This window comes from Saccopteryx leptura, chromosome 5, assembly GCF_036850995.1.
Source record: "Saccopteryx leptura isolate mSacLep1 chromosome 5, mSacLep1_pri_phased_curated, whole genome shotgun sequence".
In the NCBI taxonomy this organism is placed as follows: domain Eukaryota; kingdom Metazoa; phylum Chordata; class Mammalia; order Chiroptera; family Emballonuridae; genus Saccopteryx; species Saccopteryx leptura.
Window position 1 is genome coordinate 39,134,044 of NC_089507.1, and position 15,758 is coordinate 39,149,801.

Here is a 15,758-nt window from a genome sequence, read left to right on the forward strand (position 1 = left end):
ATGTACTTAACTTGCTTCCAAAGAATAAATTAGGTTAAAAGAAAAATAATAACTTCAATGGTGAATCTAGGCAAACCCTATTTTAGCCAGGTAATGAAGGTTAACATCCCTAGTGATGACACAGAGATACTATGTACCCATAATATGATTTGATGAGAACAGCACAGTTACAGAATAATTTTATTTAACATAATAACTGGATATTGAATAATCTAATCTCTTCCATATAAATACTAAGTTCTTAAGGCAGATAGCTTCTGAAAACTCTAATTTATAGTATGACATTCACTTATTATTCATTTACTTATTATTTTATATCTTAAATTGAACTACCTTTTTGCTTTGTCCTTGTCATCTTCTTCCACCAACCCATCAAAAATACTACCATCATCTCTAAAAGAAAAAAAAAGTGGATAGAAAAAATAAGAGCAGACTCATTAAGCAACAGCAACACTACAATGACATGTAAATCTATCCGTTATATCATCAAGTTCTATAAATTTAGTAAACTGCACAAATTCAAACTCTGCAACTAAGCTGTTTTCTAATAAATATTTGAAAATTAAACTGTAGTCATTTTTACTACATTTTAAAAACTTCATTAAAATGTGCACTTTAAAACTACTTACTTTGTTGTTCTACATATAACATACTAAATCAGAATTTAATCACAAGTTAAATATCTTGCTTCAAACTTTTAGTAACCAGTGAAAACCTTTAGAAAGTCAGTGTATTTGCCATTATGTAGTGATTCATTTGAAACTATTTTTAATTATAATAGCATAGTTACAAAAAATATTTTCTGAGATATTTACTTTATAAAATCATAAATCATTCACATCACAATATTTAACATAATAACTTAAACCGCTGCTTTAAGATATCTAGCGCAATAGCACAATATCTAGCTTAATACATTTTCATTCCTTTCTGATTCATTTGACAAATACTTACTAGCACTCATATGCCAGGCCCTGTTCTGGATGTGATTACAGAGCAGTTGACCAGATATATAGGTCACTGCTCTCCTACATCTTATTTTCTAGCAGGAAAAAAAAAAAAAAAATAACACAAAACTGTATGGCAATTAAGTTTTATTTTTAAATAAGATGTTTTAATTACTGGGTGGTTTACTTTAGTCTGAGAAGTTAAGGAAAAACTTGTTGAGGTGGGGAACATGTCAGCTGAGTTATAAATCACAAGAAAAAGTTAGTTATGGGTAGACCTAGGAGAAGAACACTCTAACATGTAATCTAGAGTATTGGTGCCTAATCCCTTAAGCTAAGAGCAATATTAAATAGTTCCAGGTGATTTATGAGCTTTTACATCAATTCACTATTTACTCCTTTAACCACAGCTTTCTGTGGCCTACAAAGACCTGCAAAGTGTCTGTTAGACCCACACTGAGATCATCTGCAAATATTGCCTCACAGGGGTCCATGTATGAAGTTCCATGTATGCACTGAAATTTATGAAAAATTCTGTATGTGTATGATTTTATTGAGAAGAGTCTATAACTTTCATCATAATCAGAGAGATGAATACACAGATGTCATCCTTGGTAGATGTGATATTGTCTGGAATGAGAACTGGCAATCATTCAGAAGTATAATGCCCAAATCCTATTTCATCTTTCAGCAGCAATGAAGAAACATCTTTTCGGAGGAGAAGACTACTCAGAGATCCCAACTGAAGGTATGCTACAGCCCAAATCTATGGCAGTGATGCCAGCAGGCCTCTCTAAGGAAACTCCCTGCTTCTTAGGTCATACATTCTGGTAGAATGCAGATCTTCACTGTTTATCTCATAGAAAAGGAAGAAGTGCTGCCACCAGATGTCAAACTCACCTCTGTATACAATTCTAGCTACAAAACTGTTAAAGAATCCCATATGGGAGAATCACACAGTATATACACTACAGTAAAAGCACAGAAACTTGAGTGTCAGACAGACCAACGCAGGTCATAATTCCTGCTCATCACTTACTATGTGACCTTAAACACATTATTTAACCTCTCTAGCCTATAGTTTCCTCACCTGCAAAATCTCTCAGAGTAAGTGGGAGTTTAAAAAACATATAAAAATATTCTGCACATTAGCTAGCAAAAGTAGTTGCTTTAAAAGTGTTACTGTATATTTTGTGGGATTTAAGCACCATTCACTACTTATCAGTATTTTTGTGTGACACTAAGAAAGAAAACATGCTACCAATTAAATAAGCCAATTTTAAGATGTATCCCAGTAACAAAGAAGTAACAAAAGAAAGTATTAAAATCAAAGAAACAAGGAGGTTTATCCTTTTCCCAAGAGTGAGATTTAAAGATGATTTCAACTAATAAAATCCTAATTATAGTTACTTCATCAGTCACAAATACTAAAATGCTTAATGGATTAGTTAGCACCAATAAATAAAGAGAAAAAGGACAAGAGATAAGGAGATAAGATGATTCCAGACGGCACCAAGGAAGCATTTGCAGTTGTCATAATTCCTTTCAGAGCAACTCTGACAAAATCACTCAAAATTATAACTCATGGATCCATTTAAAACACAAGCCATACACTGTTGACTTTAGCTCTAGACAATATGAATATACCTTATTTAATACACTGTTTGCTCAATATAGAAATTAAATAATAGTAATTGTATTTACGCATAAAACTCCTTTTATCAGTTTGATATAGACCATCACTCTAACAGTGAATTTTAAAATAGCTTTATATAATTCAAAATAAGAGTCTCTAAATACATACCTGTCAACAATTGAGCTCATTTTACTACAGCTTACGGTAAACAACATAACATATTACGTTTTCGTCTTGTGGTAGACATTTGTACTTCTCCTTGGGTGGAAAGAAAAATAAAGTCATTAGGTTTCTAAAAAATTTATTCTACAAACAGTAATCTTGAGAAACACTATATGTTGTTATAGAAACTTCAAAATATTCTTGTTTATACTAAAAGGCTAGAATATTTTTAAGCAAATAGCTTTACTTGGGGCACATTTGAGGTCTCTTTTTTTTGCTTCTATAAAAGGACTACAGAAGAAAATTGAGGTTCACAATACATTTTCTTTCTACTGCAGCAGTTCTCAACGTGTGGGTCGCCTAAAGCCATCGGAAAATACATAATGCATATCAGGTATTTATATTCCGAATCATAACTGTAGCAAAATTACAGTTATGAAGTAGCCACCAAAATTATTTTTTGGTTTGGGGTCACCGCAACATGAGGAACTGTATTGCGGGGTCACGGCATTAGAAAGGTTGAGAACCACTGTTCTACTGTAAGATGATGAAATTTTAAAAGCTTCATTCAATACTCAGTATATTAGACTAGTAACTATAAATAGGCTGTCTTGATCTGAACATAGCAGGCACAATAAATGGTACAGGATCAATTAATAAAACAAAAAAAATTTTTACACAAAATTTTCTTCAAATTATTGTATTAAGATAGTTTATGGATTTTTAATACACTTATCTGGAAAAATGTCATTCCAAAGTACAGTCCAAGATATAACCCTATCATTACCTTTTGTAGTTTTTAGATCTTCTGAACTGATTCTTCAGAAAACTACAGGTTCAATACAATCTTCTATATGGCTGACGACAAGTCTCAAAACTCTGTTTAACCAAGAAAAAAATTAATTTGTTAGATTTATTCAACTTACATATTTTATCATGAAAAGAGTTTTAAATATTTGAAATACAACAAAATTTAGAAGTCACAGAATATACACAACAAATGCTAAACTATACAAATTATTTCTATAATGAAATAATTTAAAAATAAAACAAACTAAAAAATAATCATTTAATTTTAGTACAGAAGTCAAAAAATAAAAATATAACTACAAAAATATTTTATGGATATATAACATACAAGATGTAATTTGTAGATGTTTAAGATGAAGTGTTGGGCAGAAAGAGTACAGTTTTTAAAGTTAGGTTATGGCTTAAAAGAGACTGTTAAAATTTTAAGACCCAGGCTAAACACAAAGAAAATACCTATGGAGGATACACAAAGAAAGGAAACAAAGTATGTCACTATAAAAAAATATATATATGTATATATCATTAAAAATTAAAGGCAGAAAAAAAGAAAAAAATGACAAAAACTATTTTTGACAGACAAAAAAGCTATTTTTGACAGAAAAAAAGAATGAACAAAAGAATAAAAGTAAGTTCTTCCCTATTTGAAAAAAACAAAGTAGAAAAGTTTCAGGACGTTGGATTTGGCAACAATTTCTTGACTATTACATAAAAAGCAAAGGAAATAAAGGCAGAAATGGACAAAACTACATAAAACTAAAAACTTTTACACAGCAAAAGAAATCATCAACAAAATGAAAAGGCAACCTACTGAATGGCAGAAAATATTTTCAAGTCATTTATTTAATAAGGCGCTAACATCCAAAAATTATTAGGAACGCCTACAACTCAGCAGGAAAGAAAACCAAAACTTTATTTTAAAAACGGGCAAAGGATTTAAATAGATATCTCTCTCCTAAGAAGACATACAAATGCTGACAGTACAAAAGAAAAGATCCTCAACATCATTAGTCATCAGAGAAATGTAAATCAAACTATAATGAGATATCATTAGGATGATATCTGTTAGGATGGCCATTATAAAAACAAAAACAAAAAACAAATCAAAGATTAACAGATACTTGCAATGACATGAAGAAAGGAGAACCTTGTCCACTGCTGGTAAAACTATAAAATGATTCAGCCACTATGAAAAAATAATAAAAAGGTTTCTCCAAAAATTAAAAACAGAAATACCATATGATCTAGCAATCCCACTTCAGAGTATTTATACAAGAGAACTGAGAATAGGAACCTAAAGAGATCAATGAACTTCCATGTTCACTGCAGCACCTTCACAATAGCCAAGAAGTGGAAACAACTTAAAAGTCCATCCATGGTTAGAATCGTTAAAGAAAATGTGGTACATACATATAATAGAATATATGCAGCCTTATAAAAGCAGATCCTATTGTATGGATGAATCTTGAGGATACCATAAGTGACATAAACCAGTTACAGAGGACAAAAACCACATGATTCCACTTATATAAGGTTATATAAAGTAGCCAAATTTATAGAATCAGAAAGTAGGATGATGGTTGCCCAGACCTTCTGAGAGGGGAAAATAGAGTGGCTATTCAACAGATACAGAGCTTTCCAATATAGGTAAGGTGTACTTTTTTCCTCAGGCTTCTTTCAAGACTTTTTTCTTTATCTTTGATTTTCTAAAGCTTGAAACTGATATGCCTAAGTGGCATTTGGGCTGGGGCAGAAGGCATTTACACCGTTTGGTGAACTCTGAGCTTTCTGGATCTGTGGTTTAGTGTCTGCATTAATTTAGAGAAACTGTAAATCATTATTGTTTCAAATTATTTCCTCTGTTCCTTTCTCTCACTTCTTCTGGTATTCTCATTACACATACGTCACACCTTTTGTAGCTGTCCCATCATCCTTGAACATCCCTTTCTTTACAGTCCTTTGTTCTTTTTGCTTTTCAGTTTTCAAGGATTCCACTGAGATATCCTGTAGCTCAGAGACCCTTTCCTCAGTTGTGTCCAATCCACTAGCAAGCCCATCAATGTCATTCTTCATTTCTGTTACAGTTTTGATCTCTAAGATGTCATTTTGGTTCTTTCTTAGGATTTCGATCTCTCTGCCTATATTGTCCATCTGTTCTTGCATGCTATTTATTGTACTTTATCTATATAGCGCTTAGCATGTTAATTCTAGTTTTAAATCGCTGATAATTCCAATATCCTCGCCATGTCTGGTTCTGATACTTGCTCTCTCTCTACAAATTGTGAGGTTTTTTTGTTTGTTTGTTTTTGCCTTTTGGTATGGTTTGGACATGATGTAGTAGGTAAAAGGAACTGCTGTAAATAGGCTTTTAGTAATATAGTCATGAGAAGTTGATGGGAGGGCATACACTATATAGTCACATTATTAGGTTCAGTCTTTGAACTTCATAAGTGTGTCTCAAGTTTTTTTTCTCTCTCCATAGGTGGGATAGAATGGTGCGAGTGGGCTAGATTGGGTATTTCTCTCTTCCCACATGAATGCTAAAGAGGGTATTTCCCTTCCCCCAGGTCATTTAGGTTCTAATAATACCTACTCAGTTTAGGCTGTGGTTAACTAGTTCTGGCTGAGTGCAGGCCTTGTTAAGAAGAAGAGAATGCTCTGGTCTATTTCAAAAGTATCCTTTTTCTCTCCCTCTGCTGGAAGCAAGAGCAGATTTTTCTCTAATATTTACTGTAGGAATCTGGTCGAGTTCTGCGAAGTAAATCTCTCAATATTGTACAGGCCCCTTTCTGACAAGGTCTCCCTGAAGTTTGTAACCGCTAATGTAGTCCACAGTAAGTCTCCAGCATGTTGTTAATCCAGCGCAGTTTCTGAGGTGGTTTCAGCTGATAAGTCTGCACTGGGAAGCTGTGACTTCCTTCTATCTGACTCTCCGCTCTTGCCGGCAATGGTTTGCCCTGTGTCTTCCCCTCTCTTGTGGATTTAAGAGGAGTTGTTGATTTCTAGGCACTTAATAATTTGAAGGAATTAGTTAACAGAAAATATACTGCTCACAAAAATTAGGGGATATTTTATAGCTTCATATTCATTTTGAAATATTCCCTAATTTTTGTGAGCAGTATAACTTCTTGGGCCTTTCCTATAACAGACCATAATAGAGACTAATGATCCAAACATAACTGCACAAGGATTGCCATAGTATCTACTATTTATATTTAACAGGTTTCCTATAATAGTTACAAATATACTTTTTTTTTTTTTTTTGAGAGGCAGGGAGAGAGAGAGACAGGAACTCTTGTATGTGCCCTGACTAAGAAATCGACTGAGCAACCTCCACACTCCAGGATGACGCTCCAACCAACCGAGCTATCTGGCCAAGGCTTAATTTTTATTCATTTTTAGAGAGACAAAGAGAGGAAGAGAGGGGGAGGGAAAAGGGAATTATGCATATGTTGTGCCACTCGATAGTGCATTTTTTGGTTGCTTCCCATGTGTGCCCTGACCGGGGATCGAACCCATACCATGTCATTTTGGGACAACACTTTTAACCGAATGAGCTAACCAGCCAGAGCTCAAGCACACATTCTTTATAATGAAGAAAGTACTCCCATGAACACACATCATTTTTAGAATCAGAAAAACTTAAGTGCTGCTTGTTTCTTTCCTTTTTCTTTAATTGTTTAATAAAAGAGCCCTGGTTATACCTAAGGAACACATGATACATGCTTATCCATTCCAGAGATCAAAACATGAGTAACAAAGTAGTATGTTACTGTTATAAAACATGAATAATAGATTTTATTTTTTATGTAGTATTTACATAAAGAAGAAAACTTTTCATTTCATTTATTAGTAACTTTTAAATTATTATTAAAATGTTTAACCCAGGAACTTGGATTTTAAAAAATAGAAACTACAATTAATCTGTTTCTAACCTAGTAACCTGCTAACCCACTGCCCTACTTTCGAATTTAGGTTAAATCTGATATTACAGATATCTCTAAGACTGATAGATCTATCAGCATTAATTAAAAGCCGTGCTGAAATTTAACAGACTGGTATAAAAACAAACCTCAGCAACAATCCTTAACTATGTTTATCACCATTTATAAAAAATTCTAATTTGCTTCAGTAATTTACCAAGTATACTATAGCTAAAAAGATATTTCTGAGAATAATTTTAACCTAGGAAGATGCAAATCTTTTTAAAATTAATTGTTTAATGTATGAGTAAAGATAAAATTAAACAGTAGTTCTCAATCCAATACTGAATGGGAACATTAGCCTACCTCTACATAATGGATGTAAAATATTATTAGTAAGATGAAAATCATTCTTGCCATAGCAGTTGTTAAGACCAATTTAAATTAAAATGTGACAGAGGAAACACGCCCATACCAAAGTCTCCTGGAACAGACCTCTTAGAACCAGAAAAGACTAACTCAAGACAACATCAAGTGTTACCAGAACAGCAGCCTGTCAAATTTCTAGATGCGAGATATTTTTGAAGCCTCATTAAAGAAACGAAAACTGAAAAATTAATACAGCTTAGTGGCACACAAGACTATTACAATGACTTGATTAATGTATTTCTTCAAACAATGTCTGAGCTCCCTATTCATGTAATGGACTGATCTGGTCCACCAAACACTTAAGTACCTCATTCCTTTTTTAGAGATGACATTGAGGCCTGACCCGGCCCCCAACCTCAAATGCGCCGTACAGAAGATCTGAAGGTTAAGGGCAAGCCCAAGCCTGAGTCTCAAAGGAACTACACAATGAACCGGTACCATACCCTGAACCTCACTACCCCAAAACTACATCCTGAACGAGGCCTCGACACTAACGATCAGCAGGAAGAAAGAAATGAACCTGTGGTAGGCAAAATAATGGCCCCACTAAAAGAACCATGCCCTAATTCCCTGAAACCTGAAAATGTTACCTTATATGGCAAAAGGGAACTTTGCAGATGTGATTAAGATCTTGAAATGGAAAGAATATCCTGGGAATGTTTGGGTGAGCCAATGAAATATGAATCTTTAAAATGAGAGGACTTTTCCTGGCTCTGGTCAGAGAGAGAGAGAGAGAGAGAGAGAGAGAGAGAGATGAGACAGGAGTGTCACAAAGATGCAGTGTTGTGGCTTTCTAGAGTGGAAGATGGTGACCAAAGGAAATACTCAGCTTCTCAAAGCTTGAAAATACAAGGATACAGACTCATCTCTGAAGCCTCCAGAAAGGAGTACAGTCCTGCCAACACCAGTGAGCCACATAAGGAACTTCTGAGCTAATCAATTTGTACTGTTTTAAGCAATTAAGTTTCTGATGGTAGGCATGGCAGCAACAGAAACTTAATACAGGTCTTGGCAACACTTGATAACTCTGACTTTCCCAAACCCTCTCTCCCTCCCTCAACATTTACAATCTGCCTAGAAGACCATCAGCCCTAATCCCATTATGCCCTCCTTTCCCTTTTTATCAGTCACCAGGAGAGGCCCAAGGCTCTCAGGTCGTTCCCCACCACCTAGACTCTTGCTCCTACATACTCTGTATATCCCTTCACTGACCCCTTTTCCTTCCTTTCCCAATCTCCAAATCCTTTAACCATGCCCCCTGGAGCTCATGGTACATCATCAGAAAAATATCCTACTTCTTCCAGTGTTGCTGCATACCCTCTTCACCTTTCTTACACAAATGGAAATCTCTCTCTCCTCTACCTCCAGTCCTTTCAAATAATGGCTGTTTTTCTCTGCTCCGTCTCATAGGCTAGGCTCTGGTGGTGAGGTCGACTTCCTTGTTCCTCATTGTCATTCCTGAATTATTTCATTATCCCTTCCCTGAAATTTCCAGCTTCAAATATTATGCGTCTAGACTGTATTAGCTATCACCCTTTCCTTGTAACCACTCATAAACCCCAAGAACAAACCCTCTCATTCCCTCAAGGCCATTATTCTCTCCAGTACCTCTTCTGTCATTGTTTTTGAATGTTAATATCTACATAACTGATTCTCCCAATATCTTGGCCAGTCAGTTCCTTGGTCTCCTATCCTCCAACAATCCTGTGCTCCTTCCTATCTCCTACCCATTTCCCTGGAGTTACACTCTATCTCACCTTTCCCAATAATCACACACCTCTCCACAGTCTCCATTTCAAGCACCTTACCCCCTATACCTCACACACACTAATAGAGCATGCAGTCAGTTGGAGTCAAAACCTCAAATATAAAAACAAGCATTTTTGTAAACTGGCAATATAGCTCTAATTTATGGGTCTTTTTCCTCCTAGTTTGTGGGGATTTTTTTCTTAAACCTGTCTAAGCCTCCCTAATCTTTGCTGGGCCCTCACAGTTCCCCATCCCATACAAGGCACAAGGGAGCAGGATGAGTGCATCTGAGATGGTCAGGGAATATCAGAGATAGTGACAGAAGCTGTTCATTATCTTTTTTTTTTTTTTAATTTATTGATTTTTAGAGAGGAGTGTGTGTGTGTGTGTGTGTGTGTGAGAGAGAGAGAGAGAGAGAGAGAGAGAGAGAGAGAGAGAGAAGGGGGAGGAGCAGGAAGCATCAACTCCCATATGTGCCTTGACCAGGCAAGCCCAAGGTTTCGAACCGGCAACCTCAGTGTTCCAGGTCGACGCCTTATCCCACTGCGCCACCACAGGTCATTATCTTTTATCAGAGATGGTTAATTCTTTTTCATGTTTTTCTAAATGTTACTCTTCCTTTTTGCCAATGACTCCTCTGTATGCTTATAATATAGATCAATGGTTTTCAATCGTGCCGGTCCACCAGAAATTTTGTGCCAGTCTGCAAAAGAGATACCCTAATGTTGTATGAAAATTACAGACCCAATGATTATAGACTCTATATAGCCAAACAAGATTAATTAAATTCCAGCCTTTGTGGAATAGCCTATTTTAAAAAGATAAGTTTATATAAATTTTTGAGATGTATCTCCAGAGAAAAAAAAGGAGGAATTAGAATGAACTATATTAACCTAAAAGAAGTAGAGAATTTCATTAGTACCATAAATCTCTAGAAACTTGTTAAGAAATTTGATTATTAAAAGTAGTATTAGGAAAATACTAAACTTAGGACAGCTCATGTTCAATAATTTAAAACTAATATACACACAGAGAGACAACAGGGTAGCAACAGCCAGAGAGAAGGGGGGACAGAGGTAGAGGAGGGGGAGCAAAGGAGGAGAAATGGGAGTGGAAAGAGACTGCATGGGACATGGGGGCACGATGAGGGTGCAGAGGGTAGTATACTGAGTGGGACACTTGGAACCATGTCAACACAACAAATTAATATGTATAAATATAATGGCATTTTGGCATATTAAAGGGGGTGGACAAAACTAGGTTTACAGTTCTGAGTATGCAAAAGAGTTTAATCTTGTATTTTAATCTTGTATTATTAATTAATGTGTTATCTTCCATACGAACAAGTGTAAACCTACTTTTGTCCACCCCTGTATACAACTTCATTAATGAGGTCACTGGGTCCACAAAAATACCACTAAAAATGTATTAATTTTTGAGGCTTCAAGTATTCCTCTAACTTTTTGCAGCATAATTGCTTCATAAAATGACAGCTGTTCTAACCTATTAAACTTGGGTAAACTACCAGGTCACTTTCGTGTACTCAAACAGGTCAAACAAGTTCACAACCAACTGAAAACTAGTTCAATTAAGTTTAGATGCATTATGAACTACAGATTTTTCAGAAAACAACCATAAAGCATTTCTTCTTCTTACATATAATCAATTTATCTACATTTATATGTAAGATAAAATTTACTTCCTTTAAATTGTAAGATTTTGCAATGAGATATAAGTGTATATGCTATCCATTTCTACTTATCTCTCTATATACCTATTTATTTTCAAAGCTTTCAAATAAACAAATATTTGTGGATACGTTTATCCCTTAGTTAATATTATTTTTTAATCCACCCTGAAATGACAAAGTCTAGAAAAACAGTAGGCCAAGACCCTATGTGGATCTACGGAACATCAAGGGAGATGGGACTCAAATGGCGCAGACACATCTTTGTAGCATATAAGTGCACAGCAGTAATTACAAATAAAAGAGGATGCATAAATGGCACAAAAATTCACAGCCAGAAGGCTGACAGGTAGGTTTCACAGGGCATAACCTAGACTTAACAAGTATTACAGAACAGAGATATACCTTTGATACAGAAGACATAGGATTTGAGATTTCTACTGATTTACCTTCAAGCCTGCTACTGAGCCCATGCAGTAAATTTCATTTCATATACTATTATATTTTTCAGGTCTAAAATTTCCATTTGACTCTTTTATATGATTTCTCCTTTCCAGAGAAGAACTATCTTTCCATTTAAGAGTGTTCATTTTTATCTCAGTGAACATGGATATAATAGTTGCTTTAAAATCTTTTTCTGATAATTCCATCATCAGGATCATCTCAGGGTTGGCATCTGATAACTGTCTTGTCCCATAAAAAAAAAGGGGGTCAGATTTTCCTATCTTTTTTTAAGCAAGTAATTTTAGATTAAATCCTAAAATATTAGGTTATAAAATTCTACATTCTATTAATATCTGAAGATTCTGACTTTTTGTTTGTTTTTTCGGTTAACCTTAGACTGGAAGTATTACATTGCTTTCTCTAAGTGGTAGTCCAATGTCAATTTCAAAGTCTTTACTATGATATTTTGACTTGTCTTCTGTATGCATCACCCTAGGGCAAATCTGAGATTTGAAGAGTGGCTTATATTATTGTTTGGTTCTCTAAGTCTTTGCAGTGTTTCTTTAGGTCTGTATGTGCATGTGTAGCTCACGTGTGAGATGAGACTTCTGTGGGTTCACACTCATAATTAAGGAATATCCTCACACAGAAGTTCTCTTCTCTCTGAGGTTTCCCCACCATGCTCCTGTTTTCAGGGAACTCAGGCCAGAGAAATGGTTTTCTCTTAGAGTTTTAAGTCATTGTGCCACCATGGCAATGCAACGTCCTCTACAGGTAGAGATGGTCTCAGGGCAGACTTGAGAGAGAAAAAGAAAAGATCCCTTTTCTTTGTCTTCTGGCTAGAAATAGGGGTTTCTCCTGGATTTTTCTAACTGCTAAACCCACCCACACAGTTCCACAATTTAGCCCAGTCAGTCAAAACTGGAACATGGTGGGGGGAAGGTACAGTCACCATTATACAGACTATTCTTCAAATTATGACTTCCCTTCTCAATTTGTCCACTATTATTAACTTTCAGAATCTTTAGTTTTTTTTTATTCTATTGGCAGTTTTTAAAATAAATTTATTGGGGCAACACTGGTTAATAAAATGATATAGATTTCAGTGTAAAATTCTATAATATATCATCTGTATACAGCGTTGTGTATTTACCACCCAAAGTCAAATCTCCTTTTGTTACCATATATTTGATCCCTTACTACCTCCCCCTAACTCCCCTTCCTCTCTGGTAACAACTGATAGTTTTTAGTTTCAATCAGTCATAGAGAGAGGCTTACTCCACTTTGGCCTATCCATTGTATTATGTCCATTTCCCAATAGACATTTATTTATCTAATGGCTTTAGTAGTCATTGACTGATCATTATCTGGATTCATAATTTTATTAGAGGATGTACTGTGGTAAGTTTCTGATCCTATCATTCTCCTAGCATTTATTGGCTGTGATTCTTCAGTAATGGTAAACTCTCCCTCCTAAGTATTTAGTTATCTTGAAATATAATTTGTGCAAAAAATAAATAAATGGTTGATTCCTTCATTTACCAATGAATTTCTGAGTAATGAACTGGTACCTATGAGGGTATTTTGTAAAAAAAGTATCATGAACTTTTAGATTCTTATAAGAACATGTATTTCAACCTATGCAGTCATTACATTTTTTTAAACCAATTTTTAATGAAAAAATTCAAACCTACAGAAAAGTAAAATAAAAATAATAAAAGTATTAACCCATATACCCATCATACATTGTCAACAATTACCAAATCATGGTCAATCTTAAATAATTTATTTTGCCTCTTCCCCATTCCATCCCCCTTTGAATTATTAAAAGCAAATCCCAAAAACTATATCCTTTCATCTGTATATACTCCAGTATGCTTTATAAATTGCAAAGACTTTTAAAAAAACATAACTAAAAAATCATTATCATACCTTTAAAAGTTAATAGAAGATATGTAAGAACTCTACACACAAAATAACTAAACATTTCTGAGAGAAAATATTAAAGGCCTAAATATATGAAGGTGTATTATACACCATGATTTAATGTATTGAAAGTCTCAATATTAACAGAAATCCAATATACCTAAATTAATCTATAGATTCAATAAGTTAGTTAATAATATGAATAATAAAAAAAGATTAAACTTGCTTGATATTAAGCAGAGAGTTTGGTTGTTTATTTACTGTGATACTGGTAGACTGAATAAAAATTTTTTACTGCAATTTAAAAGTACCAAAAGAAACAAGGCAATTTTGAAGAACAAAAAGAGAGATTTAAACCTACACTAATTAAAAAGAGTATTGCGCTGACACAAGAATGAACAGACCATGGAAAAAGTAGAGTTCAAAAATTGACCCACAAATAAAAAGTCACCTGAATTACAATAAAGAACTACTGTATTATATAGTAGGGAAAGGATATTCTTTTCTATAAGTAATGCTTGACCAAATAGATTTCCATATAGAAAATAAAATGAGGCCCTGGCCAGTTGGCTCAGCAGTAGAGAGTCCGCCCAGCAGTGTGGAAGTCCTGGTTTGATTCCTGGTCAGAACACACAGGAGAAGCGACCATCTGCTTCTCCACCCTCCACTGAATAAACGATGATTAAATACAGACAGACATAAAGTGCAAAAACAGACTACTAATGAGTAGTAAATGAACTCAGAGTAACAGTTACTTGTGGGAGTGTGTGATGACTGTCAGGGGGCATGAAGGAGGCTCCTGGATTGATGAAAATGTTCTATATCTTAATCCCAGTATTGGTTAAAGAATGATGACTTCATAAAATTTCATCAAAATGATACTCAGGATTGATACACTTCATAATATTCATGTCTTAATTCAATATAAAAAGTTTTTAAAAGCTAGCATTATATCAGTCCCTTGATTTTTAAAATTTTTATTGTTTGGTTATTTTAATTGAAGTTGCTAGTGGATATGGGTTTCTACATCAGTCTGACTTTTGGGTTACTGAAAGTCATATTTATTTCCTTTTCCAGTATAATTACTAAAGAATTATCTTGATATGTGGATTCTTTCTACATTATGAAAGCAATGGAAAGTCTAGCTTGAAGTTAGATTTATCCCATTGCAAAACTAGAAAATTCTAAGATAGTATTTTTTCTTAATGTAAAGTACAATTGATCAATTTTTCTACATTAAGTTCTAAGTCACCAGTTCCCACAGTTCGCATCTAGCAAAAAGAAGAAAGAGAACCTGAGTCTTCTGAGGTTTCACCTGGGCTCAGTTTTAGCTGGAACTGAAACAGCAAATCAAGGCAAGGTTTTATCAAAAAGTGGTGGAAATAAAACAAATGATTAATTATAAGGTGCTCAGTACATAAGGCCTAGCACAAAATAAATGCTCAAAAATGTCTGCAATTATTACCATTTTGAGAAAGATATATCCTTACTGTTGAATTTCCTTCAAAATATAATAAATTTAATAAAAAAAACAGATCCACTTTTAAGAACAAAGTATATTTATGGAACTTAGGGAATACTTAATAGATACTTAATGAAACAAGCTGATGTGAAGAAAAGTACAGGATAGAAGAAAAGTTGAATAGACTATCCCTCAAATCTTTCAAAATTCTAAATTACACTAATTCGTATTCAACTATGATCTCATGATTAAAATAACTAATGATATCAGCAAGAATACCATTACTATAAAGATCTTATCTTTGTACAGTAGCTTTTACATTTGCAAAGCTCTATTTCATTTTATCTCCATATTACTCTAAAATAACTAAATCTGTTTCATAAAATATTTATGTAGAAAACTGATTAAATCCAAGAAAGTGTCATAGAACAGAGCACCTGCACTGATGACAACATAGTTAATCATAAGCCACCCAACAAAAACCACTGTTCAATAACAGTACCACTATGTAAATAGAGCATGTGTAAAAGTGCTTTGAAAAATATACTATAGTAAATACAAGGAATGTAAGTGTATTTTTAATGGA

General features: G+C 34.3%; 1 protein-coding gene across 13 annotated transcripts in view; it reads right to left on the reverse strand.

Annotated features, from left to right (window-relative positions):
• The window catches only part of CLOCK (clock circadian regulator), a 108,079-nt gene that overhangs the window by 58,910 nt on the left and 33,411 nt on the right, over positions 1–15,758 (reverse strand). For all 13 annotated transcript variants that reach the window (XM_066385631.1, XM_066385622.1, XM_066385625.1 and 10 more), the window contains 3 exons: positions 3,533–3,624; positions 2,752–2,841; positions 334–393 (listed from right to left, as the gene is read on the reverse strand). In XM_066385631.1, coding sequence (XP_066241728.1) covers positions 334–393; positions 2,752–2,798 — 107 coding nt within the window. In that variant the 5' untranslated portion in view covers positions 2,799–2,841; positions 3,533–3,624. The remainder of the gene's footprint in view (positions 1–333; positions 394–2,751; positions 2,842–3,532; positions 3,625–15,758) is intronic.